This window comes from Pelmatolapia mariae, linkage group LG17, assembly GCF_036321145.2.
Source record: "Pelmatolapia mariae isolate MD_Pm_ZW linkage group LG17, Pm_UMD_F_2, whole genome shotgun sequence".
Classification (NCBI taxonomy): domain Eukaryota; kingdom Metazoa; phylum Chordata; class Actinopteri; order Cichliformes; family Cichlidae; genus Pelmatolapia; species Pelmatolapia mariae.
In genome coordinates, this window is record NC_086242.1 from 28,000,402 (window position 1) to 28,028,218 (window position 27,817).

General features: G+C 41.9%; 3 protein-coding genes across 5 annotated transcripts; all 3 read left to right on the plus strand.

The window, feature by feature from the left end:
- Positions 1–535: 535 nt before the first annotated feature.
- On the plus strand, positions 536–7,084 carry LOC134615755 (leukocyte elastase inhibitor-like). 3 transcript variants are annotated; one of them, XM_063460389.1, is made up of 7 exons: positions 536–605; positions 1,526–1,709; positions 4,797–4,934; positions 5,018–5,135; positions 5,235–5,377; positions 5,513–5,680; positions 5,862–7,084. In XM_063460389.1, the coding sequence occupies exons 2-7, from the start codon at positions 1,542–1,544 to the stop codon at positions 6,270–6,272; spliced, it is 1,146 nt and encodes a 381-aa protein (XP_063316459.1). In that variant the 5' UTR covers positions 536–605; positions 1,526–1,541; the 3' UTR covers positions 6,273–7,084. The 3 variants fall into 3 exon arrangements, with proteins under 3 accessions (XP_063316459.1, XP_063316460.1, XP_063316458.1); XM_063460390.1 differs by having other exon boundaries at positions 570–635; XM_063460388.1 differs by lacking the exon at positions 536–605 and adding an exon at positions 1,344–1,411 and having other exon boundaries at positions 5,862–7,083.
- A 5,226-nt stretch (positions 7,085–12,310) lies between these two features.
- Positions 12,311–15,140, plus strand: LOC134615597 (leukocyte elastase inhibitor-like). The gene is made up of 7 exons (XM_063460148.1): positions 12,311–12,389; positions 12,551–12,734; positions 13,169–13,306; positions 13,390–13,507; positions 13,607–13,749; positions 13,883–14,050; positions 14,180–15,140. Exons 2-7 carry the CDS (start codon positions 12,567–12,569, stop codon positions 14,588–14,590), a joined length of 1,146 nt encoding a protein of 381 aa, XP_063316218.1. The 5' UTR covers positions 12,311–12,389; positions 12,551–12,566; the 3' UTR covers positions 14,591–15,140.
- Positions 15,141–19,696: 4,556 nt separating this feature from the next.
- LOC134615598 (leukocyte elastase inhibitor-like) lies at positions 19,697–22,493 on the plus strand. Its single transcript, XM_063460149.1, has 6 exons — positions 19,697–19,864; positions 20,398–20,535; positions 20,619–20,736; positions 20,836–20,978; positions 21,100–21,267; positions 22,083–22,493. Exons 1-6 carry the CDS (start codon positions 19,697–19,699, stop codon positions 22,491–22,493), a joined length of 1,146 nt encoding a protein of 381 aa, XP_063316219.1.
- The last annotated feature ends 5,324 nt before the right edge of the window (positions 22,494–27,817 follow it).

Below are 27,817 nucleotides of genomic sequence, written 5' to 3' on the forward strand. Positions count from 1 at the left end.
AGCATGGCCCCACCTTATTTACATAACAAAAGCAGCTGTTCACAGGTGATTAAGGATATTAGCTAAAAGCCTACCAGCCATTTGGCTCGACGGTGGGTTTTATAGGTAGAAAAGCCAAATGGCTCTTCTCTGGGACTTCTAGTGTTAATAATTAAAGTTAGACTTTTTTTAACATCACTTCAACATGCTTCCCATTATAAATAAAGATAAAAAGATTATTTTAGTGTTGTTGTTTGTTTTTGTTTCTTTGTTTTTACATTTAACATATTCATTGCTGGGAAAATAAACTCATCCTGAAGATCAAGAATTCCCGTCATGGAGAAGAAGAAAGCTGGATGCCAGAATCGCGGGTGCCTTGTTAGTCGTCATGAGATACGGGTCCTGGATGATGTAACAAAACAAAAACAAAAAAGTCAACAGCAGAGGTCGAACGATTGAATGATTTGGTCTCCAAAGTCCCATTCAGGGTTTATTCTTAGCTGCACGCAAGAGTGGAAGAACTATTTTTTCCCCCAGTGGCCCTAACCCTCTTCCGTAGGACCGCCCTTCTTCATTCCACCAAATGACTGCAGTTAGACTCATATCTCACCGCAGTCCTAAATCAGGTAGTCCTCTGGATTTGTCCTCGGTTTTGTGTGTGTATAGTTTTACTTTCCTTTGTCTTGCTTTGACTTTCTCGCACACAGCAAGTAAAGCGTTTTATGTGTGTATTACTTTTAAACAATGTCTTCTTGTGAATAAAGTAGCTTGTAGTCTCATAAAGCGAGCAGAGAGTCGCTGTTGACAAGTGTCTGAAACGGGCTGCGCCGTGTCCGGTGTTGCCAACTTAGCGACTTTGTCGCTATATTTAGCGAGTTTTCAGACCCCCTAGCGACTTTTTTTCTAAAAAAAAAAAAAGTCGACTAAAAAGACGTGAAAGCGCGTATCGCTTTTACTCTCAACAAGCAGCGGGTGCTGTAACGCAGTCAGTTCTTTTACTCTTATGCTGTTTTGTGGATCACAAGGTTTAAAACTACTTATAAACACACACACACAAAGTAACTCCACCAGAGTGGCTAGTTCGGGTCACTTTTGCCGGTCCAAGCCCGGGTAAAGGGGCAGGGTTGGAATTGCGACATTTAAAAAACAATAATTGCTAAAAGAAATTTAATTTGTAGTTCTAAATAAACTCTAAATGCATTTAGGACGTTTTTTACTCACTTTATGTCTCTTCCACGATGTTATTTCTCTCTCCAACAACATAGGTTACAATTATATTAGCATGACCAATTATGCAAATTAGGTGATGACGTCATTTAGCGACTTTTAGGACAACCAATAGCGATTTTCCTTACTGAGGAGTTGGCAACACTGGCCGTGTCCGGTGTCTTAGCTTCAGTGGGTGGGGCAGCTCCAGCGGTGGTTTGTGTCTGTATGCGCTCTCCTAAAAAAGTCACTTTTTTCTCGATACTTTAATCTAAAGTCTCCTGTTGTGTTTCCGGTATGTAATGCTGTAGCTGTTTGAACGGTTGTTTGTATGTTACAGGAAAACACCATCAGCCATGTCCGCCGTCAGCAGCTCAAACACAGCCTTTGCCTTGGAGCTGTTCGGCACTCTGAGCCAGACAAACCCTGCTGGAAACATCTTTGTCTCTCCTCTGAGCATCAGCTCAGCCCTGGCCATGGTCTACCTGGGAGCTAAAGGAGACACTGCAGCTCAGATGGCTCAGGTCAGCTCACTGTCACTTGTTACCTGCACCACGCTATCAGTTGATCAGCTAGTATGATGCCTGTGCAACTTCAAGCCCTCGTTGCATTTTAAAAGCAGTCAGTTTGACCTGTTTCCACAAAACGTCTTGTCAGATGTGGCTGTCTGTGTTTTTCCATATAGAAAAGGCTTATGATTATTGTTGAAGATATTATTGAAGTTATTAGTGTCATGTTAAAGTTCATGTGTTTAACAACAGCACAAACAACACATTGGTTATTTTTTGAGACTCTTCCTGCATCGCCAGAGGTCCAGTTGCTGTATTTCACAGAGAGAGAAAAGAAAGAGAGCCAACTGTTTTGTTTTGTTTGTTTTGATGATATTGTGAAACATGCTGCTAATCAAAATGAGGTAGACGACCTGTGTTATTTAAAGACTACATTACAATGCTCTGCAGTTTAGTGCAGGATAAACAGGTTAGATTGCAGTACAGTGATTAATTTAAAATAAAACATATCTGACTAGTACACAGTGGTGGTGGTGCAGAGTATAACAGATGAATTTGAAGCTCAGCTGATGATGCTTAAATTTAGTAACTGAATTCCACCTTCATGCCTTTTTCTTTAACTGTCTAGTACAGGGCTCAAGGGCCGGTGTTCTGCACGTTTTAGATGTGTCCTTGATCAAACACAGCTGAATTAATTGGCTAAATTACCTCCTCTACAGGGCTGGGTATCATCACTGATTTCTATAATCTCTCCAATTCACAAGGTCCTGACTCGATCCCCGATTCAGGGAAATTTTGCCTCAGACAGTCAAAAATATTTTAATTCTGATCATTTATTAGTACTGAGACTTGCATAACTTCAGAGGTGTAAGCATCACAGCAGATGGCTTTGTGTCAAAGTAACTGAGGATAAAACACAGAAAACAAATGAGATTTTCCTGGCCTGGCTTTTCATAGCAGATAACCACCTTAAAAATATTGTTCAGTAGAACAAAAACTGAAGTCAACATATGAACATTACCTGATGCTGCTAAAATGAAGTAGAGCAAAGTTACAGAGGTTTTATTAGAGACACGGATAAGCATTTTGCAATTTGGTACAATTTTAAAAAGTTTACATTTCTTCAGTATTGAACAGCAGAAATGAGACTTTCTTATTGGAGGTCATTTTTGAAAAAAAACAAACAAAACAAAAACCAGCAGCTGACAGCACTGTATACAACGGTAGACTGGTGCGTAACAAGCAAGCAAATAATGCAGAAAACAGAGATTTGAGATGGTTGTTGAAATGAAAGCTTTAACCTGAGATTCTGGCGTTTCTGGCAAAATATATTTATATTTAAAAATTGATTCAGGATTTAATGAATCGATATCGCTTTATTAAAGCTAAAAATAGATTTTAATCGGAAAATCGATAATTGAAGATTTTATTTCAAAAGTCTTGTTTCTATTTTTATTTTGGTTAACTAAGATGTTTTGGTGCTAAACCCTGATATATTGCCAGTGCCAAGCAAATACTTTACACTTGCAGCTTTTCTAGTGTTGATGTTAATGGGCAAATAAGAACCATTGTAAAACATGTAGTGCCTCTGAACCTTAACTCTATGGATGTGCAAATAACATATCAAACTGGCTTTACACACAGTAGCAAAAGTAGATCTTCCACATGTTCATCCCATGGTAGTGTGTTGAAAACAAACCATTATTTAAGATTGTGACCAGAATAAGGACCCATCCACACTATAGACTATATGCATTCATACATACAGACATACATGAATGCTGGGTATACAAGTCTGGACTAAGTCTTCTGTCAGAAAGACCGCAGGAGTTGGGTTAACGGTCTTTAACCAAGTTCCACAGAAGAATTATTTACATCAGAGAGCTTTCCAGGCTCAATCCAAATTTGGTGCAGCCATACTTGAACTTATTGTTGTAGAGAATACAGTAGGTGTGACTTATGAGCATGGTTTTCTGAAAACAGAAACAGGCAGTTTTCGTAGATAACTACGAAAACAATCACATCTACACAACACCGCAATATCTCAGTGTCCACAAGGGGTCACTGTAGAGCAGTATTCCCCCAACCACTGCGCCACAGCGCATAGGTGTGCCCTGGAAGATTATCCGGTTCCACCTGATTAGCACTCTAAGCGACCGGCGTCAGTAACGTGCAGAACAATTACATTCTCTTCCACTAGCAGGCAGTACAACTACCTGCTCTAACTAATGGGTTGCCATCTGCCAGTAAAGCAGAAGTAAACAAAGAAGTAATTACATAATAGTCATGCTGTGAGACGCAGGTAATAGCAACAGATAAATATTTGAAAAGAAAAAAAAAAATAGCACGTATTACAAGTTGCTAATAGTAAGGCACGAACATGGAAAACTAGCAACAGTTAAACTAAACAATAGAAAAGTCCATTATTCCTAATGCTGCTGGATGTAATCATCGCAGGAGATTATGGCCACTGCTATTAACTTACTACTAAATAATCCTTCCAACATGGTATCAAAGTACTGAGGCATAACTTTAACATGGACAAATAATTATACCCATTATCATACAGTTAACCTGCCAAAAGGAATAACACTTACAGGAAAAGTTTTCTTGTTTTTTTTGACACACTTTGTTCACACAGCTTTACATCTACCTTGTCCTTCTCAGCACACCACACTGCTCCCTCCTCGTCCAGCAGAATCCTTAAAAGGAGAGACGTGATTAGATGATGGAGGTCAGGTGTTTGAATCAGTCTCTCCTGACACCACACCCTGAACCCACTGATCCACCCCTCCTCTGCAGCTGAGCCACAAACCACATCCCACCACAAAAATATAGGTGCAATAAGAATTTTTTGAAACTGGGACAGTGGTCAAGAACATAAATAATAAACTCTAGCATAACACATCATAACAGCCTCTTATAGACTTAAAGTAAATATTAAATTAACAGCATATAACAGTTTCACAGTGAGGGTTATTATTAAACCTGATGCTGAAAGAATAGTTGCCCAATATCTGCCTTTGGACCATAAATTGTTACATTAGGGTCGCTCAGGCTCAGTTTCACATCCTTTCAGTCTTTGTCTTCAATGCCACACAGGCCCTCTCATTCAGATCAGGTGAAGGCGTCCATGCAGACTTCCAGAAACTGAACGCTGACATCAACTCACCATGTGCATCCTACATCCTGAAACTAGCCAACCGTCTTTATGGAGAAAACACTGCCCACTTCCTCCCAGTGAGTGTCCACATCAATGATTCTCTTCATAAAGTTCTTCATTACAAAGACTGGATTAATAAACAGATGTCTGCTCTCTGCAGGACTTCCTTGAAGCCACACAGAAGTACTACCAGGCAGACCTGAAGGCTGTGGACTTCATCGGAGCTCCAGAGGCGTGCAGAGCAGAGATCAACAGCTGGGTCGAGCAGCAGACAGAAAGTGAGAGTGTGCATCTTCCACAGCCTGAACAGCAGGGAATCATTTTAGCATCCTCTGTGGATTATAATGAAATATTGTTGTTTCTGTATTTCCTGTCAGATAAGATAAAAGACCTTCTGAAGCCAGGAACAGTCAACGCAGATACCAGACTGGCTCTGGTCAATGCTGTCTACTTCAAGGGCAACTGGAGGAACCCATTTGATGAGGCAAACACCAAAGAGATGCCCTTTAAAATCAAAAAGGTAAAAATTTAACTGAAGGTTACAAATTCTGGATCAAAAGTCTGAATACAGGAAACAGTTTAAAATGTTTAACGTAAGCACCATCAGAAGCTTTATAGTAACATGATCTGGTCGCCTGGATTTCCTGTGTGTCAGAATGAGACCGTACCAGTCCAGATGATGCACCAGAGGAAGAAGCTTCCCTACAACTACATTCCTGACCATGATTTGCAGATCCTGGAGCTGCCCTATGTGGGTGAGGAGCTCAGCATGTTCATTCTGCTGCCTAAGGAGTCCTCAGACGGCTCAGACCCTCTGCTGAAGGTACACAGCCTAGAAACAAGTTCCTGTAAAGAAAAGCCACAAAAACTCTTCTGCTTCACTTTAATTTACTTTATTAAATTTGATCATTTAAGAATTTAACAGACAGCTCCTGATTTCATGTATAAAATGAATTTAAATATGAGCAAAAGAAATATGACAAAATGTATTAACTGTGTTCCAGCTGGAGAAGGAGCTAACACAGGAGAGGCTGAATGAATGGACCGACAGGAAAAACATGGAAGATGATTCAGAAGTTGTCCTTCACCTGCCAAAGTTCAAGCTGGAGGAAGACTACGAGCTGAATGATCCTCTGGCTAAACTGGGTATGAAGGACGTGTTCTGTTCAGGAAGGGCTGACCTGTCTGGCATGAACGGTGAAGGGAGGCTCTTCCTGTCTACGGTGGCCCACAAGGCCTTTGTGGAGGTTAATGAGGAGGGCACGGAGGCTGCTGCAGCCACAGGTGCTGTGATCAAGCTACTTTGTTATATACCGGACACACACTTCAGAGCAGATCACCCCTTCCTCTTCTTCATCAGACACAATAAGACCAAGTCCATCCTGTTCTTTGGCAGATTCTCATCTCCTCAGTAGACAGAAGCAGCAGAGAAAGATGATGTTGCAATTCAAATAAAAAAAATCTCTGAAATAAAGCAAATTGAGTTTTGTATTGTGATGTTTTGCTAATTACGAACTCTATTTTTCATTACATTTTTTTAAATAAAATAGATGGTATTTGTATAAAAGCACAAGTTCTAGCAGATTTGGAGAACATGGGTACTGTGTCCTCCAGACTGAAGAGGAAAATCCAACTTATTATCAAGAGTCTGCATCTCTGATGGTATGATGGTGCATTAGTATCTATGGAACGGGCAGCTGATAACGAATAACCATAACGAGAAAGGGCAGGAGCAAACACCATGATGTACACTGACGGGAGACTATCAAAGTAAAACAGGAAGTACACCGAGACACAGACTGGAGGGGGAGAGAGAACACGAGGGAGAGCAGAGACATGACAGGCAGGGGAAACATGATGGAACAAAACAGGGAGAGGAAACAAAGCACAAGAACTCACAATTCAATAAAGGAAGACATACAGAGGGCAAAGACACAAGGGGGAATCTAATAAACTAAACAGAACAACCTAGGAACCATAGAATAAATCCTTAAAATAACAAATAAACTTAACATAATACAAAAACACAAGAAAACTGAGAACACTGGGTCAAAATGACCCAGGACCATGACATAGAATCTGAGAACGGACAAAAATCTAGCAGCTGTTCTCATCACATGTTTACACACCGTTGTTAAAAGAAGAGGGAATGCTACACAGTGGAAAACACGACTCTGCCATCATATTTGAAGACCTTTCTTGCTTAAAATTATCAATTTTTCTCAGTTTACACATCTGATGTGTTTTCTGTGTTTTATTGAGAATAAAATGTGGGAAAATCACTGCACTCTGTTTTTATTTACATCGTCTCTCAACATTTTTTTAGATTGGGATTATATATTACACAAAGGGTTCAGCACCATTTCTCCTGCTCTGTGTTTAACAACAGAGCATCACAGACTTTAGTGATAACAACCAAGCTGCTTTTGCATATGTAGATCCTGGAGCTGCCCTATATGGGAGAGGAGCTCAGCATGTTCATTCTACCCAGTATCGTCCAGGGTTACAGCAGATCATTTGTGGAGGAGAGATGATAGAAAGCTTTGTGAAGCTGCTAAAGCTGTTATATGTTTAGTAAGAAGCTTTGTAAATTTCACCCTAGAACAGTATGGGCAGATATTGCATCTTATTAGTTGTAACTGAAAGCTCCTTAGATTCACATCTTGAAACAAGAAAATGTGAAGAACAAAAAGAGTTATTGTACTGTGCTCGGTGAGATGCAGCTATATGTCACGTAATAAGGGGGATGCATACAATGCCAATGACAGTTGGAGAGCAGTGTGGAGCCACTGTTATTTTTATGTTCCTCAGGCTGGAGACAACAACATACAGCACACCACTTTACCATTCTGATAGAAGCTTTATACATACAGCTTTGAAATGAGAAGAATCAGCTGCAGATGAAGGAGAGAGAACTGGTGATCAGTTTGTATATAATAATAGATCCATGTGCACTGAGAGAGGTAAAGGTGCAGCAATATCAGGAGAGGAATTTTGATACAGAGAGCAGGGCATCTCAACAAAATGGAAATTATGACTTTGATCTTATGATCAATTTCAATGGGCACTCCACTAAATAGTTGACTCCTCAAGGGAGACACAAATATGTCAAAAAAAAAAAGTAAAGTCGTTTTTGCCGTTGAAAGAAACGGACTCACATGAATCACCAAACCTCAAACTGGCAGTAAATTATTTGCTGGAACTAATTCATGATAAAATATGGACATGGATACAGAGGTCTGGAAAAAGAAGCCAGTGCCTTGCAAGGTCGTTAAACCTGCATTCTTTTCAATGGGCAGCTATCAGCATTGCTTATGTTTGCAAAAAGTTCCACTTCTACTGAAGTCTGTGAGGCCAAAAAGATTACGGTTCCACAGTCAGGCCGGGCCCTCTCACAAGCTCTCTATCGCCATCTGCTGACACTCTAAAAACTCCATCACTCCTACACTGTATGCAGCTGTTCTTTCATGGAAAGGATAATTTTGGGCTGTTTTGTAGGTTATTAGATGATTCTAGTCATGTTTAAATATATAACACTTTCGTCTCTTAATAATTAACGTAGAAAAAAATTTTAAGGAGTCACTTCCGTATGTTTCCCATCAGCAATAAAGAAAAAAGATTGTTTTAGTGTTGTTTGTTTGTTTTTATTTCTTTGTTTTTACATTTAACATATCCATTGCTTGGAAAATAAACTCATCCTGAAGATCAAGAATGCCCATCATGAGGAAGAAGAAAGCTGGATGCCAGAATCAGGGAAGCCCTGAAGGATGTTAGTCGGCTAAAAGAGGTAGGGCATCATGAGATACAGGTCCTGGATGATGCAACAAAAAAAAGTTAACAGCAGAGGTCAAACGATTGAATGACTTGGTCTCCAAAGTCTCATTCAGATGTATTTTTAGCTTCAAGCGAGAGTAGAAGAACATCTGGGTGCGGGGCCCCGGTGTTCCAGATTAACTGGCATCGCAGATTAACTGGCGTTGGTCAAACAGAAGTGTGGTAGACTTGCTTTTCAGGAGCTGCTACCGATAAAACAGCAAATAAACACCAAATATTTCATCTTTAATATTTGTGAGGTTACCTCAAACACACTTCGTCCGTCTTGTTGCTCTTGTTTACCTGGCGATATTCTCATGCAGGAGGCGATCGCGAAAACAGCAAACAGTTAACACCACGCCGATGCTGTTCACAGGACAGCAATAGTAAACGATCAGGAGCATCTTGTCGTCGTTATCGTTCCCCTTGTACGTGTTATTACTCCGATTTCAGTGTTTTCGCTACACAACTAAAGCGTGCAGTTTACTTTGTGTGCACTCAAATGGAGTCAACTAGCTCCACCTGTGGCCAAGTGCCATAGCCTACAGCCAGATTAAGTTGTGACACACATCTGCACCTGGCTCTATTGCCACATTTGAATTCGTTTCATGCACAATACATTTGGAACGTTCTATTTTTTCTGTTTTTGTGTCTTGCAAATAAACCTTTAAAATAAATGAAATGGTATTATGTATTTATTTTTGGCCTACATCAGTAAGAAATGCCAAATTATATGCACAAAGTTATAGAAATCACCACTCCCTTTGTTCAGAATCAGAATACTTTATTAATCCCGAAGGAAATTATAGGTTACAGCAGGCAGCACGCTAATGGCGCATGCGCACTTACAAAGGAACCTTCTGACCAAACTTACACAAACAACGCATTGGGAAGATATCTCAGAGAGGTAGGCTGATAGGAAAAAACAACGAAAATACATAACATGAGGTGAGAGGAGTAGAAAAAAAACTCCACTCAGACTGAGCTCCTAATGGGAGAACAGTTTGATAACAGAAAAAAAAACACCTCAGCACAAAGAGCACATGACTATCAATACACCATAGAAACACAAGACAAGCAACAGGGGCGGGTAAAGGGTAAGAGAGAGCCGGTGTAGACAGCGCATCCGGTCCTGCAGCATGTCTGCGCTGGTCCAGTCGACCACCATCTTCCCCGGGGTGGGGGGACAGGCATCGAAGGCGTTTGGAAAGGGAGGGGAGATGAGTGTGTATCAGTGTATGTGTATGTGTGTGTGTGCCCAGAGTTCAGCTGAGACAGTGTCCTTCGCCCTGCCAGGCTAAGTAAACAGTCTTCCAGCCATGATGATTTCAATATTTCTTCCCATAACAAAGAAATATGTCTTGAACAAATATATGACGCATTCATATTTCACTAGTGTTGTAACATCACATCCTGTAAGCATAGTCTGTTTTTTCTCTGGAAATGAACATTTTCAGCCAATATAGGTAAGTCACCAACATGGCTGGAGAGAGTTGGCAGTTATATACAGTCTGTATAAGTGTGGTTAATATAATAAACATTTGTAAGGAGATGGCAGTTACTGTGAATTTGCAGCAGTTACACAGTGATTAATAATAAACAGAGTGAGTGCATTTAAGACAGTGAGTGACTCAGGTGTGTCAGTTGGTTTGTCATCTGTTTTTGAGTGTGGGGGAGAGCTAGAAATGTTTACTTTTAATGCTAAGCGAGGAATATTCATGATTTATTTCCAAAACTTGCATATGATCTGCAATTTGTAGCAGATCTACTCAGTAGCGGTTTTAGATACGGGCGACACGGGCGGTTGCCCGGGGCGGCATCGTGGTGGGGGGCGGCATCACGGGCATCGGCAAAAAAAAAAATGCTCGTACTCATGCTGCCCCGACATCATGCCAGCGCATATTGGGAATGGCATAGGTACCGATCGATTTTCTATCGCCCATTTGCTGGGAGTAAGGGCGCCCTCCGTTTGCGAGGTGCGCCTGCTGCTTGCGGCACAGGGAGGAGAGGGCGGGGCGGCGGGGGATTCTCTGGCTGGCTGGAGCAGCATCTAATAACCAACTTGCAAAATAAAACAAAATAAAAACAAACCAACAACACGAAAAGAGCAGACATTATGATACAGACTTATAATTTGCACCGATGTTTTTTCGAAATTCTATACGTGAAAAGTGAGCGCGAGAGCCCTCGGTGCGCCTGCTCGCTGCTGAAGTCAAAGTAAACTTTATTGTCATCTCCGCTACATACAGTACAGTATACAGAGAGACGAGACGACGAGGCTCCAGTTACAGCAGTGCAAGTAAACAATCAATAACTATAAGAAGAGTAAGAAAATAAATATACACTTTAGGACCAGGGGTAAAGGGATCAATAACAATTTAAAATGTATATTTTATATTTTGTTGATTTAAAGTCTCACACACAACCCGTTTTTAAAGTTTAAAAAAAAGAGAAAGAAGAGGAGGAGTGTAGCGACTTCCACAGTCGCTAGAGGCCGGGGACTGAGCCTGCCTATTTGCCTGACGCGCTGTCAACTGTACGCAATAATGCCAGAGGTGGAATTGCTTGCTTGTTTATTAAAGTGCTTGAAAAGTTTACAGAGCAATGTGATCGGCTCGCGATTCAAACTCTTAAAACATCACAGCTCTAATGCAACAAGGGGAAACTCGTTGTGCTGCGGTCAACAAAATCTACGGCTACCCAGCCCTGCTCTCTGTCAAAATCAAACCAGTGAAAGACAGACTGACAACGCCCTCTTAATGTCACCGCTACCACCCACGTGACTCCCGTTACACATCACCATAGCAACCAAACAAATGAAAACCCAGTGATCATTAAAATTCAATACATTTAATTATGGCTCCTACAAGGAGAAACGAGCAAAAGAAACAGGTAAGCAGATGTGTCATTGGATAATGGCAGGTCATGTATCCTAAAACATTAAGAATCAGAATACTTTCTTAATCCCTAAGGAAATTATGTGGGTTACAGTTCCTCCAAGAAGAAATGGTAAAAATAGTAACAGTAAGAGACTAAACTCCAAAGAATATATACAATAATATAATATTAATTAGTCAGTGTCAATTGTTGATTTGTCCTGTTCTCATTGTATGACGAATTATGATGTCTGTTGGGTAGCCCTTTGCATACTATGCATACTCTCTCTCTCTCTTTATATATAGGGTCATATGTGTGTGTGTGCGTGCGTGTGTGTGTGTGTGTGTGGGGGGGGGGGGGGGGGGGGGGCGCGCCAGAGGGCGTGTTCGCCCGGGGCGCCAAACAGGCTAGGACCGCCACTGGATCTACTGACTATCACATAGCAGCTGGAGCAGTCTCAAATGGAGGTCAGTCCGCTACTGCCACCTGTGGCCAACTGCCATAGTTTACTACAAGACTAATTTGTGACACATCTGCAGCTAGGCTGAGTGGCTGCACTTACATCTGGATCATTCAAATCGACCCACACACACGTTGAAACATGCAATGCCAGCAATGTGGATTTCCAGGACTAAAACCAATCATTAAGCAAAGACAATAGGGATCATTTGTTTCTGTTTGCCTGCAAATATGGCGCCTCAACCAAAAATCTTGGCCCCTCCCCTGACATTACGCTCCAAAGCCCTATCCTCTTCCGTAGGCCCGCCCTTCTTCAATCCTCCAACTTTATTTACACCCAGCAAAGGACTGCAGTTAGACTCATATCTCACCCTGTAAATCAGGTAGTCCGGTGTCTTAGCTTCAGTGAGGGGGGGCGGTGGTTTCTGTCTGTATGCGCTCTCCTGAAAAAGTCACTTTTTCTCGATACTTTGTATTAAAGTCTCCTGTTGTGTTTCCGGTATGTAATGCCGTAGCAGTTTAAACGGTTGTTTGCATGTTACAGGAAAACACCATCAGCCATGTCCGCCGTCAGCAGCTCAAACACAGCTTTTGCCTTGGAGCTGTTCCGCACTGTGAGCCAGACAAACCCTGCTGGGAACAGCTTTGTCTCTCCTCTGAGCATCAGCTCAGCCCTGGCCATGGTCTACCTGGGAGCTAAAGGAGACACTGCAGCTCAGATGGCTCAGGTCAGCTCACTGTCACTTGTTACCTGCATCACGCCATCAGTTGATCAGCTAGCATGACTGCAACTTCCAGCCCTCGTTGCATTTTAAAAGCAGTTACGGAAGCGTTGAGCTGCCACCCAGGCAAAAGAAAAATAGAACTATATTACGTTATAACGTCAAAACTTTATTGTTCTAATAATATACCATCATGTAAATAACATATGAAGCTAGAATGTGTTATATAAATGGCATGAAAGTCCATAAAACGCACAAGCAGTATAGTTACTGAGAGCATGATGTTCAGTGAGACAGACAGTATGTTAAATGTTATTATTAAACCTGATGCTGAAAGAATAAAGTTGTCCAGTTTCTGCTTTTGGACCATAAATTGTTACATTAGGGTCGCTTAGGCTCAGTTTCACATCCGTTCAGTCTTTGTCTTCAATGCCACACAGGCCCTCTCATTCAGCTCAGGTGAAGGCGTCCATGCAGACTTCCAGAAACTGAACGCTGACATCAACTCACCATCTGCATCCTACATCCTGAAACTAGCCAACCGTCTTTATGGAGAAAACACTGCCCACTTCCTCCCAGTGAGTGTCCACATCAATTATTCTCTTCATAAAGTTCTTCATTACAAAGACTGGATTAATAAACAGATGTCTGCTCTCTGCAGGACTTCCTTGAAGCCACACAGAAGTACTACCAGGCAGACCTGAAGGCTGTGGACTTCATCGGAGCTCCAGAGGCGTGCAGAGCAGAGATCAACAGCTGGGTCGAGCAGCAGACAGAAAGTGAGAGTGTGCATCTTCCACAGCCTGAACAGCAGAGAATCATTTTAGCATCCTCTGTGGATTATAATGAAATATTGTTGTTTCTGTATTTCCTGTCAGATAAGATAAAAGACCTTCTGAAGCCAGGAACAGTCAACGCAGATACCAGACTGGCTCTGGTTAATGCTGTCTACTTCAAGGGCAACTGGAGGAACCCATTTGATGAGGCAAACACCAAAGAGATGCCCTTTAAAATCAAAAAGGTAGAAATTTAACTGAAGGTTACAAAATCTGGATCAAAACTCTGAATACAGGAAACTGTAAAATGTTTAAGGTAAGCACCATCAGAAGCTTTATGATAACATGATCCGATCGCTTGGATTTCCTGTGTGTCAGAATGAGACCGTACCAGTCCAGATGATGTACCAGAAGAAGAAGCTTCCCTACAACTACATTGCTGACCATGATTTGCAGATCCTGGAGCTGCCCTATGTGGGTGAGGAGCTCAGCATGTTCATTCTGCTGCCTAAGGAGTCCTCAGACAGCTCAGACCCTCTGCTGAAGGTACACAGCCTAGAAACGTGCTTACTTTATTAAATTTGATCATTTAACAGACCGCTTCTGATTTCATGTATAAAATGAATTTAAATATGAGCAAAAGAAATATGACAAAATGTATTAACTGTGTTCCAGCTGGAGAAGGAGCTAACACAGGAGAGGCTGAATGAATGGACCGACAGGAAAAGCATGAACAGCTATTCAGAAGTTGTCCTTCACCTGCCAAAGTTCAAGCTGGAGGAAGACTACGAGCTGAATGATCCTCTGGCTAAACTGGGTATGAAGGACGTGTTCTGTGCAGGAAAAGCTGACCTGTCTGGCATGAACGGTGAAGGGAGGCTCTTCCTGTCTACGGTGGCCCACAAGGCCTTTGTGGAGGTGAACGAGGAGGGCACAGAGGCCGCTGCAGCCACAGGTGCTATGATCAGCGCTTGTTGTTATATACCGGACACGCCCTTCACAGCAGATCACCCCTTCCTCTTCTTCATCAGACACAATAAGACCAAGTCCATCCTGTTCTTTGGCAGATTCTCATCTCCTCAGTAGACAGAAGAGAGAGATGATGCTGCAATTCAAATAAATAAATCACTGAAATAAAGGACATTGAGTTTTGTGTTGTGATGTTTTGCTAATTCTGAAACTGTATTTTTCACTGAAATATTTAACTACTTATCAGACACGTTTGTGTGCCTTCTATAAAATATTTTGCTTTTCAAAAGAGATGGTACTTGTATAAAAGCACAAATTCTAGTAGATGGAAAGGCCCCAGCAATGCTGAAAAATATATACAGTTATTACAGCAGCATATTTTTCAGGGAAGGCCTTTTATGTTACACCATGATGACGCTAAACTGCATACTGCAGGTATTACAACCACAATGAAAAATGAGCAGTTGGAATCCAACATCACAAAAAAAATCTAGCAGCTGCTCGCGTCACATGTTTACAGGCTTGTTAAAAGACGAGGGAATGCTACACAGGGGCAAACACTCTGTACCAACTTTTTTGAGACAGTCATGATGCGCTTTACTCAAAATTATCAGTTTTTCTCAGTTTAAACATCTGATGTGTTTTCTGTGTTTTGCTGAGAATAAAATGTGGGAAAATCATTGCAGTCTGTTTTTATTTACATTTTACATAGTCTGTCAACATTTTTTAAAATTGGGGTTATACATTAAACACAGAGCATCACAGACTTTACTGATATCTGATTAACTCCACTGCTTATGCTGTTCAGTATCAACATTTCTCAAATGATGCTCAGGCCTGTAGCACACACTACAGATATAAATGACACCATTAGTCACCTGTCCAGTTCAGATTATGTAGATGAAGGAGAAGCCCTACAAATACAATCCATGAAAATGATGGAGCGCACAGATTTAAACCATGCGACACGAAGGCTGATGGTTCGAAGAAGGCAGGCAAGAAGATGATTGGACTGCAGTAGTGACAGTAACAAGTGACAGTGACAGCCAAGACTGAATACTCATGAGAAAACAAGCGTGATTTGTGGCGTGACATGTGGGATTCAGACAGCCAAGCAGGTGAGGCAGCCAACATTTAATGGACAATGAGCAAAGAAAGATGTGCAGCATTTAATCATTAACATGCCTACAATGCACAGAAACTCCACATGTGGCTACACAAAGCAAAACCTGTATAGACTTATGAAGTTTCACTTTGCAGAAAATCAGCAGGAGAGATTACACAATGGATTTTAATATAAAAGGCTCAATATGGTGGATTGAATGAACTTCCATACAATGACTCATGTGGATATATCGTCCTCAGTACAAAAGAATCTTTCCATTGAACTTTTTTTGCCACCCACCCAAACACATCAGACATCAATGGAAAGCCCAGGATGGCCTCTATTTAGTAGATCAGGACATAGTAAGATATCTCAAATGAGTCAAAAGACATAGACTAAAGACAAATGTCCATTGCAGAGGAAATAAATGAATAAGCTGGTTCTCAGGAGGATATGAAAGCAATGCTAAATGTACCTCCCTATCAGGAAACAGTGACACAGTAGTTTGCAAGGATGATGCAAACATGTGAATCCTGCCTGTCGCTGATGCAGTGTCGCGGTTATGAAAGAGCCTTGGGCATCTAGGTTCAGCAAATATGTCACTGAGCCCCCTCAGCAGAAATCTGAAATTGCACAACACATAGTGACATAATTTTGAAATGAAAAACCTAAAAACCCAAATGCTGATAAACTATTTCAGTGGCAATCATGATAACCACCATGACTGAGGAGGTGGGCGTGATGCAAATTTCTTTATTTTATTATGATCAAATGTTTTTGCAATTTCACTTTAGTAATAGTAATATCACTTTTTGTGTCATTTAGTTATATACATATATATAATAGCATCACATATGTGTTTTATGCTTTATTACACAAACACAGTTAGGTCATTGTGAGTAAGTTAGAGACATCCAGGCGTTGTGGGGATTAGACAGATAGTGGGACTCCTTCTCCTTTACTCATGGAAGAAGGAGGAGGCTTCAGGAAGTTAATCTTTAGGTGACGGTTAAGTAAAAAACAAGGTCATAACTCTCTCTCTGGGAGGATGAGCTAAAGGTATAGACCCACGTGATGTGGCAATGTGTAAGTGTTGTGGAATGTCTTTGTCTGTATGTTTTGTCATTTTGAATATAAGGCACAAGGCAGTACCCATCTTCAGAGAGGAGTTTGGCGTTTGACCGGAGTGCTCTCTCTGCTGCAGCATATTATTAAACCAAATCAAAAGAATGTCTTGATGCACGCTCAATCATCCAGGTAAGTAAAACCCAAAAAGTTGATTCTGTTCATCTGGATGTAGCGTTTTCAGTGAGAGAAACATTTCATCACTCTTTCAAGTGACTTCTTCAGTCTCAGCTGACTGCAGGTTTCCCCAATCTTATAAACAGTACATTTACATAATGACTGAAACTAGCACCACTGAATGAACAATGGGCTGGGAGGTCAGTTCCCAGATCATTAGTATGAAAATTCTCATGACCATTGATGAAAAACCACTGATCAAAGCTCATTGATCAAGGACCACTGATCAATGGCCATGAGTACCATTCACAGACAGTTGGGGAATGGCTGGAAAGGGAGGAACGCTGGTTTAAGTCTGATTTTGGGTCCAATCCATAAACACACCAGCGTACCCCATCATGACACGAGGTTCTAAACACTATCAATCACGGCCATACTGATGAGGGTTAACTCAATGATCCAGCGTTGACTGAAGCTCAGGAGCAGCTACCTCCAGCACAGGAACACTTCCGGGTTGAGAGGTCGCTTCGACGACACAAACAAAAACAGCGCACATGGACATAACGGGCAGGTAGGCCGCGGAAGACTGCCGGAACCTGACGGTTCCTCCCAATCATGCCCCCGGAAGTCTCACTGTAGTTTCCCACATGAGCGTTGAAGTCTCTCAGTAAGACAATGCAGTCATTTCACTAAATGCTTCTATATTAACGTGAACCTGCCGCAAGGAGCATTTGACCTGAGTGGGTTGAAAGGAAGCTTGTGGAATGACCAGGCTGAGAATGCGAGCTCGTTAACATACTGTCCTATTGATGCCAGTACTGAGCTGAAATATGTGGAGTCCAGGTTTGCTAGAAAAATATTCCAGTCATATTTAAGTTGATCACTAATTGGTGCTAAAAGAGTGACTGACCATTGTATTTGCTCTGGGTAAACCGAGCATGGAAATACCTGAAACACCAAGGCCACATAAAGCAAGTTCACAAGAATGCACAACTCTGAGAATTTCCAAACTTTTTTTCCAAAAAAATCACATCTTTCCTATGGTTGCAAAGAGTTCCACTTCTACAGAAGTCTGTGAGGTCAAAAAGATTACAGTTCCACAGTCAGGCCGGGCCCTCTCACAAGCTCTCTATCGCCATCTGCTGACACTCTAAAAACTCCATCACTCCTACACTGTATGCAGCTGTGTGTGCCGCTGTTCTTTCATGGAAAGGGGAATTTTTGGCTGTTTTACAGTTATTAAATGATTCTAGTCATTTTTAATATATGACACTTTCATCTGTTAACAGTTGAAAGTTGAAAGTTTTAAGAATAACCATCACTTCAATGTGCTTCCAATCATCAATAAAGAAAAAATATTATTTTAGTGTTGTTTCTTTGTTTTTATATATAACATATTCATCAAAAATCTCAAAAAACAAACTCACCCTGAAGATCAAGAATGCCCATCATAAAGAAGAAGAAAGCTGGATACCAGAATCAGGAAAGCCTTGAAGGATGTTAGTCGGCTAACAGAGGTACAGAAGGGCATCATGAGATACAGGTCCTGGATGATGTAACAGAAGAAAAAAAAATAACACCAGTTAGCAATGAGGAAACATTTCCGGCCAGAACACAGGAGTCTTTTATAGAGGAGTGTACGTATGTGCATATGTTGTACGAGCCATATGTGAGTTTTTCCTTTTTGGGGTTAACAGGGTTGATTTAAAATGCACACACTGCATTGGTGCACGGTTGTGGGGCGTGACTCATGGGTGTGTTTTGGGCAATAAATGTTGTTGCACTCACCTGTTCAGCGCACCTGCTGTTTGATGAGCAGAAAGGTAAGGTGAGCATGGGGTAAAACTTTCTGTTGACCGCAACTGAATGCGCAGTTTGTTTAGTTCTGCGGGTGGATATCGCAATTTGGCATAATAATTGGTGTAAAACTTAGAGTGGCAGTCATCTTTCTTTATGCAGTCTGTGCATTTGTTTTATATTGGATCCCATGTACTGATGTGTGGTTTGAATAGTATAATGGTTGAATAAAGAGAACAATAGCTCAGAAGTGCATTTCCTGCGTTATTGTTGCGTGTCGTCAGTATCCCCATGTTTAGCCTGCCGCGGCCGCTGGTTTGGAGGAGCCGTAATATTTAATAATCAGATCCGAGAGGAGGCACTGTGTTCTGTGAGTTCATCAACTTACAGTCCGAGATTAGAGTCAGACTGTAAAATGTGCTTTTTAGAACAGGCTCCATGTTTCGTGGGAACTAAATGAATTAACAATGAACTGCACTAGAGAAACTTCATTCTCTGAAACATTCCCATCAACCGTTCCCGTCAGAGTCGATCGATCTGAGTTCAGGTTTACACACGAGATCTAGTCATGCTGTTCTCTGTAAAACAAGCCATCACCAGAAGAGGATTCCACTGCCACTGGAAACAGAAAAAAGTGGGGACGAATTTTCTTACAGAATTCTGAGATTAAAGTCCCCACTTTTCTTTTTTAAAGCCCTGATCATCTTCCGTAGGACCGCATTTCTTTATTCCACCAACCTTATTTATACGCTTTCCTCATTCCTGTGCTCATCCTCGTTTTGTGTCTACGAGTTTGACTTATCGTTCTCTTCTCATCTTGCTTTGAATTTCTCGCACTCAGTGAGTAAAGCGTGCTTAAGTCACAGAAACCCGCTTTGTGAAAATGGCTCAGGTTGTTAAAATAAATGCACAGCTGGCAGATGATTGGGGTGATTTTCTATATTCTCCCAGCAGTGCTGGTGTTACTTCCTGAAGGTGTTCGTTTTTTCCTCATTGCTTTAATATAAAGTCTTTTGTTGTGTTTCCGGCTGTTGCAGTTTAAACGGTTGTTTGCATGTTACAGGAAAACACCATCAACCATGTCCGCCGTCAACAGCTCAAACACAGCCTTTGCCTTGGAGCTGTTCGGCACTCTGAGCCAGACAAACCCTGCTGGGAACATCTTTGTCTCTCCTCTGAGCATCATCTCAGCCCTGGCCATGGTCTACCTGGGAGCTAAAGGAAACACTGCAGCTCAGATGGCTCAGGTCAGCTCACTGTCACTTGTTACCTGCATCACGCCATCAGTTAATCAGCTAGCATGCCTGTGCAACTTCAAGCCCTCGTTGCGTTTTAAAAGCAGTCAGTTTGACCTGTTTCCACAAAATGTCTTGTCAGATGTGGCTGTCTGTTCTTTTGTTTTTTTTTATATCATCATCTATTTATATAGCACCTTAAAAACACACCTGGTAAACCAAAGTGCTGTACAATTCAAATATGCATATAGTAATAAGATGGCAAGCTTTGTTTATGTGGCCAAAACGCTGAATCCCAAGATGTTCCCAGTCTGACATCAGCAATTTGTGTTTTTAAATGGCATCAAAGTCCATAAAACCTACAGACAGTATAGTGAGTGAGAGCATGACGCTCAGTGACACTGACAGTATGTTAAATGTTATTATTAAACCTGATGCTGAAAGAATAGTTGCCCACTTTCTGCTTTTGGACCATAAATTGTTACATTAGGGTCGCTCAGGCTCAGTGTCACATCCGTTCAGTCTTTGTCTTCAATGCCACACAGGCCCTCTCATTCAGATCAGGTGAAGGCGTCCATGCAGACTTCCAGAAACTGAACGCTGACATCAACTCACCATCTGCATCCTACATCCTGAAACTAGCCAACCGTCTTTATGGCGAAAACACTGCCCACTTCCTCCCAGTGAGTGTCCACATCAATGATTCTCTTCATAAAGTTCTTCATTACAAAGACTGGATTAATAAACAGATGTCTGCTCTCTGCAGGACTTCCTTGAAGCCACACAGAAGTACTACCAGGCAGACCTGAGGGCTGTGGACTTCATCGGAGCTCCAGAGGCGTGCAGAGCAGAGATCAACAGCTGGGTCGAGCAGCAGACGGAAAGTAAGAATGTGCATCTTCCACAGCCTGAACAGCAGGGAATCATTTTAGCATCCTCTGTGGATTATAATGAAATATTGTTGTTTCTGTATTTCCTGTCAGATAAGATAAAAGACCTTCTGAAGCCAGGAACAGTCAACGCAGATACCAGACTGGTTCTGGTCAATGCTGTCTACTTCAAGGGAAACTGGATGAACAGATTTGAGGAGGCAAACACCAAAGAGATGCCCTTTAAAATCAGACAGGTAGAAATTTAACTGAAGGTTACAAAAGCTTGAATACAGGAAACTGTAAAACGTTTAAGGTAAGCACCATCAGAAGCTTTATGATAACATGATCTGGTCGCCTGGATTTCCTGTTTGTCAGAATGAGACCGTACCAGTCCAGATGATGTACCAGAAGAAGAAGCTTCCCTACAACTACATTGCCGACCATGATTTGCAGATCCTGGCGCTGCCCTATGTGGGTGAGGAGCTCAGCATGTTCATTCTGCTGCCTAAGGAGTCCTCAGACAGCTCAGACCCTCTGCTAAAGGTACACAGCCTAGAAACAAGTTCCTGTAAAGAAAAGCCATGAAAACCTCTTCTTGTAGCATCCCTTACTGAATGATGGTCTCTTATACTGATGCTTCACAGAATTTTTATTGGAGGTGTGGTTCACTGAAACATTTGGTGAAAACACTGTCGAAAACCCAAAATATTAATACCATAAAATCAAAATATTAAGGGACCACTCATTTCTCCTGAACACTAACTATAACATGAACATCAAATTTTCACTTTATATCATGAATCTTATGCGTATTTTTCACCTCTCAATCCTACATAATCAAAAGGTGGTAAGTCCTTTCACTGGAAACTAAAATTCTCTTTTGACATTGCTTCAGTTCACCCGATTTGCTCTTACTTTACTAGCTTACAACTACAAAAACTCTAAACAACATTTTGATTGCACATAACTTATTACATTAAAGGTAACATTAACAAAACTCGTGCCACTGTCAGCCGGGTATTAATTAATACAGACAAAATGCATGATCTATCGTCTTGAGGCCACATTGTAAAACCCACGTTATTAACAAACCTTCATCTTGTGTTTTGCGCTAGTTTCCTGTTTCAAAATAAAAGCATGGACTTCAAAATAAAACACAGGTAGTTCCAAAACAAATATACATGACAATAATACCAAATTATGTCTGACCATTCAAAGGTCATTTACACAAATGCTTCACTTCAGTTTACTTAAATTTGACCATTTAAGAATTTAACAGACAGCTCCTGATTCCAGTTATAAAATGAATTTAAACAGGAGCAAAAGAAATATGACAAAATGTATTAACTGTGTTCCAGCTGGAGAAGGAGCTAACACAGGAGAGGCTGAATGAATGGACCGACAGGAAAAACATGGAAGTTGATTCAGAAGTTGTCCTTCACCTGCCAAAGTTCAAGCTGGAGGAAGACTACGAGCTGAATGAACCTCTGGCTAAACTGGGTATGAAGGACGTGTTCTGTGCAGGAAAGGCTGACCTGTCTGGCATGAACGGTGAAGCTGGGCTCTTCCTTTCTACGGTGGCCCACAAGGCCTTTGTGAAGGTGAACGAGGAGGGCACGGAGGCCGCTGCAGCCACAGGTGCTGTGGTCATGCTGGAAAGTTTTATAGCAGACACGCCCTTCACAGCAGATCACCCCTTCCTCTTCTTCATCAGACACAATGAGACCAAGTCCATCCTGTTCTTTGGCAGATTCTCATCTCCTCAGTAAACGGAAGCAGCACAGGAAGATGTTACAATTCAAATGAAAATTAAAAAATATATATCTGAAATGAAGTAAATGGAGTGTTGTGGTGTTTTGCTAATTAAAAAAAACTGTATTTTTCATTTAAAAAATAAATAAATAAAAATAAACCACCCCATATATGTGTGTGTGTGTGTGTGTATATATATGTGTATATACAAAATAGATGGTACAAGCACAAGTTCTAGCAGCTTTGGAGAACAGGGATACTGTGTGTAGCTATTATGAGTAGCCAGATTCCAAGATCGGACAAATCTCGCAGCTGCTCTCATCACATGTTTACAGACTGCTGTTAAAAGAAGAGGGAATGCTACACAGAGGCAAACACGACTCTGTGCCAACTTTGAGACATGTTGCCATCATATTTAAAAGGGCCTTTTTGCTTAAAATTAAATCTATTTATCTCAGTTTGCACATCTTGTGGGTTTTTTTTTAAATTGGCATTCTAAATTAAACACAGGTTTTAACACCATTTCTCCTGATCTGTTTCACAACAGAGCACCACAGACTTTACTGATATCTGATTAACTGAACTGCTTATGCTGTTCGGTATCAACATTTCTCAAATGATACTCAGGCCTGTATAAATGACATCATCAGTTACCTGTGATGGGACCTGATCGGCCCTTAAAGACACGTTCTGAAAGGCAATGATGCATTTTAGAGCGCCATCATCAACTTATCTCCTTTGCCTCATATGCTTCTAAAACATCTTACAGTTCGCATAATGACACAATGTTTTCAAAAATTAAATGCTCACCATCGACAAGTTTAATGTTGAAACCTTGTTGTAAATTGAATGTTATATGTATAATAATTCCCCTCCGTGGATCGCTACCATATTGATGGAGGGGTTTGTGTGTCCCAAGAACCCCAGGGGCTATGTTGTGGGGGGCTTTTGCCCATGGCAAATTGATCCTAGGTGACGGCCCAGACAAAGAGCAGTTCAAAAGCCCCTATCAGTAGAAGATCCAGGGAACATTTCACCCTGCCTTGGATAGGGTTACTGGGGCCCTGCCCTGGAGCCAGGTCCAGGTAGGGTGTCCGAGGGCAAGCACCTCGAGGCCAGGCCTTAGTCCAAAAAAGGGACATGGGCAATGTTCCCTCTAAGCTGCGCACGTGCGCAATTGCGCACTGTTGGCACGGTCTCTGCGCACAGAAAATCTGCGTTGCGCACACAAAAAAAATTCTAACCTGAATTGAAATTAAAGTAAATATGTGCTGACACCGGTGTTTTAGCTAGCAAAGCGGTGTGGCTGATGTGGAGTGAAGCCACATTAATGACAACGTGTACAACCTTTGGAGATGTGAGCAAGACAGACCGAACAATTAACGGAAAAAGTGTGGACTTTATACCAGTTTTTAAATTGTGTTGATGGGCCACGTAAAACCAGAGTTATGATAAAAAAATATGCAATGTTTGGTTTTCTTCCTGAATACTATTGTTGTTCATATTTACTGCGTTTTCAAGGAAAACGCTCGAAAGCACTCTCCACCTGTGAGCAGTGACGAAACCAAAACACACCACACATGAAAAATTAGAGGGAACATTGGACATGGGCCTACCTTTCTCTAGGGAAGTCCCTGTTGTCTGCGGCTATATACCAAATGATAGGTCAGAGTACTGGGCCTTCTTGGACTCTGTCATCTTACTGGGAGACTTCAACGCTCACAACGTTGCAACGTTGGTTGCTACAATAACAAATGTCAGTTAAATATATCATATAGGAGACACACAGTGATATTTGAGAAGTGAAATGAAGTTTATTGGATTTCCAGAAAGTGTGCAATAATTGTTTAAACAAAATCAGGCAGGTGCATAAATTTGGGCACCACGAAAAAAGAAATGAAATCAATATTTAGTAGATCCGCCTTTTGCAGAAATTACAGCCTCTAAACGCTTCCTGTAGGTTCCAATGAGAGTATGGATTGTGGTTGAAGGTATTTTGGACCATTCCTCTTTACAAAACATCTCTAGTTCATTCAGGTTTGATGGCTTCCGAGCATGGACAGCTCTCTTTAACTCACACCACAGATTTTCAATAATATTCAGGTCTGGGGACTGAGATGGCCATTCCAGAACGTTGTACTTGTTCCTCTGCATGAATGCCTTAGTGGATTTTGAGCAGTGTTTCGGGTCGTTGTCTTGTTGAAAGATGCAGCCCCGGCGCAGCTTCAGCTTTGTCCCTGATTCCTGGACATTGGTCTCCAGAATCTGCTGATACTGAGTGGAATCCATGTGTCCCTCAGCTTTGACACGATTCCCAGTCCCTGCACTGGCCACACAGCCCCACAGCATGATGGAACCACCACCATATTTTACTGTAGGTAGCAGGTGTTTTTCTTGGAATGCTGTGTTCTTTTTCCACCATGCATAACGCCCCTTGTTATGCCCAAATAACTCAATTTTAGTTTCATCAGTCCACAGCACCTTATTCCAGAATGAAGCTGGCTTGTCCAAATGTGCTTTAGCATACCTCAAGCAGCTCTGTTTGTGCTGTGGGCGGAGAAAAGGCTTCCTCTCCATCACAGCATCTCCTTGTGTCAAGTGTGCCGAATGGTTGAACGATGCACAGTGACTCCATCTGCTGCAAGATGATGTTGTAGGTCTTTGGTGCTGGTCTGTGGCTTGACTCTGACTGTCCTCACCATTCGTCGCTTCTGTCTATCCGAGATTTTTCTTGGTCTGCCACTTCGAGCCTTAACTTGAACTGAGCCTGTGGTCTTCCATTTTCTCAATATGTTCCTAACTGTGGAAACAGACAGCTTAAATCTCTGAGACAGCTTTCTGTATCCTTCCCCTAAACCATGATGGTGAACAATCTTTGTCTTCAGGTCATTTAAACATCTCCTTGGTGGCAGGCCCCCTGGGGTGGATGAGGTTTGCCCTGAGTTCCTGAAGGCTCTGGATGTTATAGGGCTCTCTTAGTTGACATGCCTCTACAATATTGTGTGGAGATCGGGTGGTGGTTCCCATCTTCGAAAAGGGGGCTGCAGGGAAGGGGTCCAACTACAGCCTCCCCAGGAAAGTCTATGCTGTTTGTTAGTCGAACCTCTGATACCGGAGGAAAAATGCGGTTTTTGTTCTGGTTGTGAAATGCTGGACCCATTTCTTTACCCTCTCGAGAAAACTTGAGGGTGCATGGAAGTTTGCCCAACCAGTCAAAATGTGCTTTGTGGACTTGGAGAAGGTATTCGACTGTGTCCCTCCAAGTGTTCTGTGGGAGGTTCTCCGTGAGTATGGGGTGTCTGGCCCCTTGCTATGAGCCATTTGATCCTTATACAACCATTGCAAAAGCTTGGTCTGCATAGCCGGCAATAAGCCAGTCTTGTTCCCGGGGGGGAATGGACTCTGCCAGGGCTGCCCTCTATCACCGATTCTGTTCATAATTGTATGAACAGAATTTCTAGACAAATGCCAGAAGGCTTCCAGTCTCAGAATCTCATCTCTGCCTTTTGTAGATGATGTGGTTCAGTTTGATTCATCAGGTGGTGGCCTCCAACTCCAGCCGAGTGTAAAGCGGCGGGAATGAGAATCAGCAACTCCAAGTCTGAGGCCATGGTCCTCAGCCTGAAATGGGTGTAGTGCTTACTCCAGGTCAGGCACGAGTTACTGCCCCAAGTGGAGGGATTAAGTATCTCTGGGTTTTGTTGATGAGTGAGGGGAGAAGGGACTGAGAGATCGACAGACGGATTGGTGCTGCGTCTGCAGTGATGCGGACACTGTACTGGTCTGTAATGGTGAGGAGAGAGCTGAGCATAAAAGCAAAGCTCTCGATTTACTGGTCGATCTATGTTCCCACCCTGGTCATGAGCTTTGCACAGAGTTGCTTGAGTTTCCTTTTTTTTTCTTTTCTTTTCTTGTTCTGCATAACTGTGGCTCAACTCACCTCACACATGAAAGATTCCCAGTTTGACACTGGGAAGAAACATAAAACCAGCCTCGAGGGGTCACAAGCAAGTGCACCTAGTGCAGTTACTACAGTGTTTATATACATTGCATAACAACACAGTCTGTGCCATTTTCTAGTCTAAAAATAGATGGGGCTATTAATCTATTATAAAAATAGCTGCAAACACATTTTCTTCTTCCGGGGCGATCGTGACTCAAGAGTTGGCAGTTCGTCTTGTAATCGGAAGGTTGCCGGTTCGAGCCCCGACTCCGACAGTCTCGTTGTGTCCTTGGGCAAGACATTTCAGCCGTTGCCTACTGGTGGTGGTCAGAGGGCCCGGTGGCGCCAGTGTCTGGCAGCCTCGCCTCTGTCAGTGCGCCCCAGGGCAGCTGTGGCTACAATGTAGCTTGCCATCACCAGTGTGTGAGTGTGTGAATGACTGAATGTAGTGTAAAGCGCTTTGGGGTCCCTAGGGACTAAGTAAAGCGCTATACAAATACAGGACATTTACCATTTTGATCAGCTAATTGATTTATTGCAAATTCAGACTAACACATATGTTTTACCTGGACATCAAAATGACTTAACAAACATAAACCACATTTTTTACACATAGGAAAATATAGGATTCTTCTTAATGAAAAGTTTTATACAATTTTAAAGGTAAAAATTAGTAAAATGTACAGTTTAGACATAAATTATTTTTAAGGTAATTACTTAGTTTTAAGGTAATTATTTAGTTACTTAATTACTTACTCATCATAGTTTTGCAAAAACATTAAAATTAAGTCATTTCTACATATTACAACAGTAAACGAACAACATGGTGTACTGTTCCATATAAATTAGAGAGGTACACCATTTTGGACAAATAGAGAATTAATTTTATTGTGTGATTGTTTTTTGTTGATATTCTCTGTGAAGAATACCAAAACAAACCATACTGATGAGGGTTAACTCAATGATCCAGCGCTGACTGAAGCTCAGAAGCACTGCTAAATAGGTCGCTCCGATGACGGCAATCAGCACAGGTGATGAGCGGCAGGTGCGGCTACCTCCAGCACAGGAACACTTCCGGGTTGAGAGGTCGCTTTGACGACACAAACAAAAACAGCGCACATGGACATAACGGGCAGGTAGACCGCGGAAGACTGCCGGACCCTGACGGTTCCTCCCAATCATGCCCCCGGAAGTCTCACTGTAGTTTCCCATATGAGCGTTGAAGTCTCTCAGTAAGACAATGCAGTCATTTCACTAAATGCTTCTATATTAACGTGAACCTGCCGCAAGGAGCATTTGACCTGAGTGGGTTGAAAGGAAGCTTGTGGAATGACCAGGCTGAGAATGCGAGCTCATTAACATACTGTGATGCCAGTATTGAGCTGAATCATTGCTAGA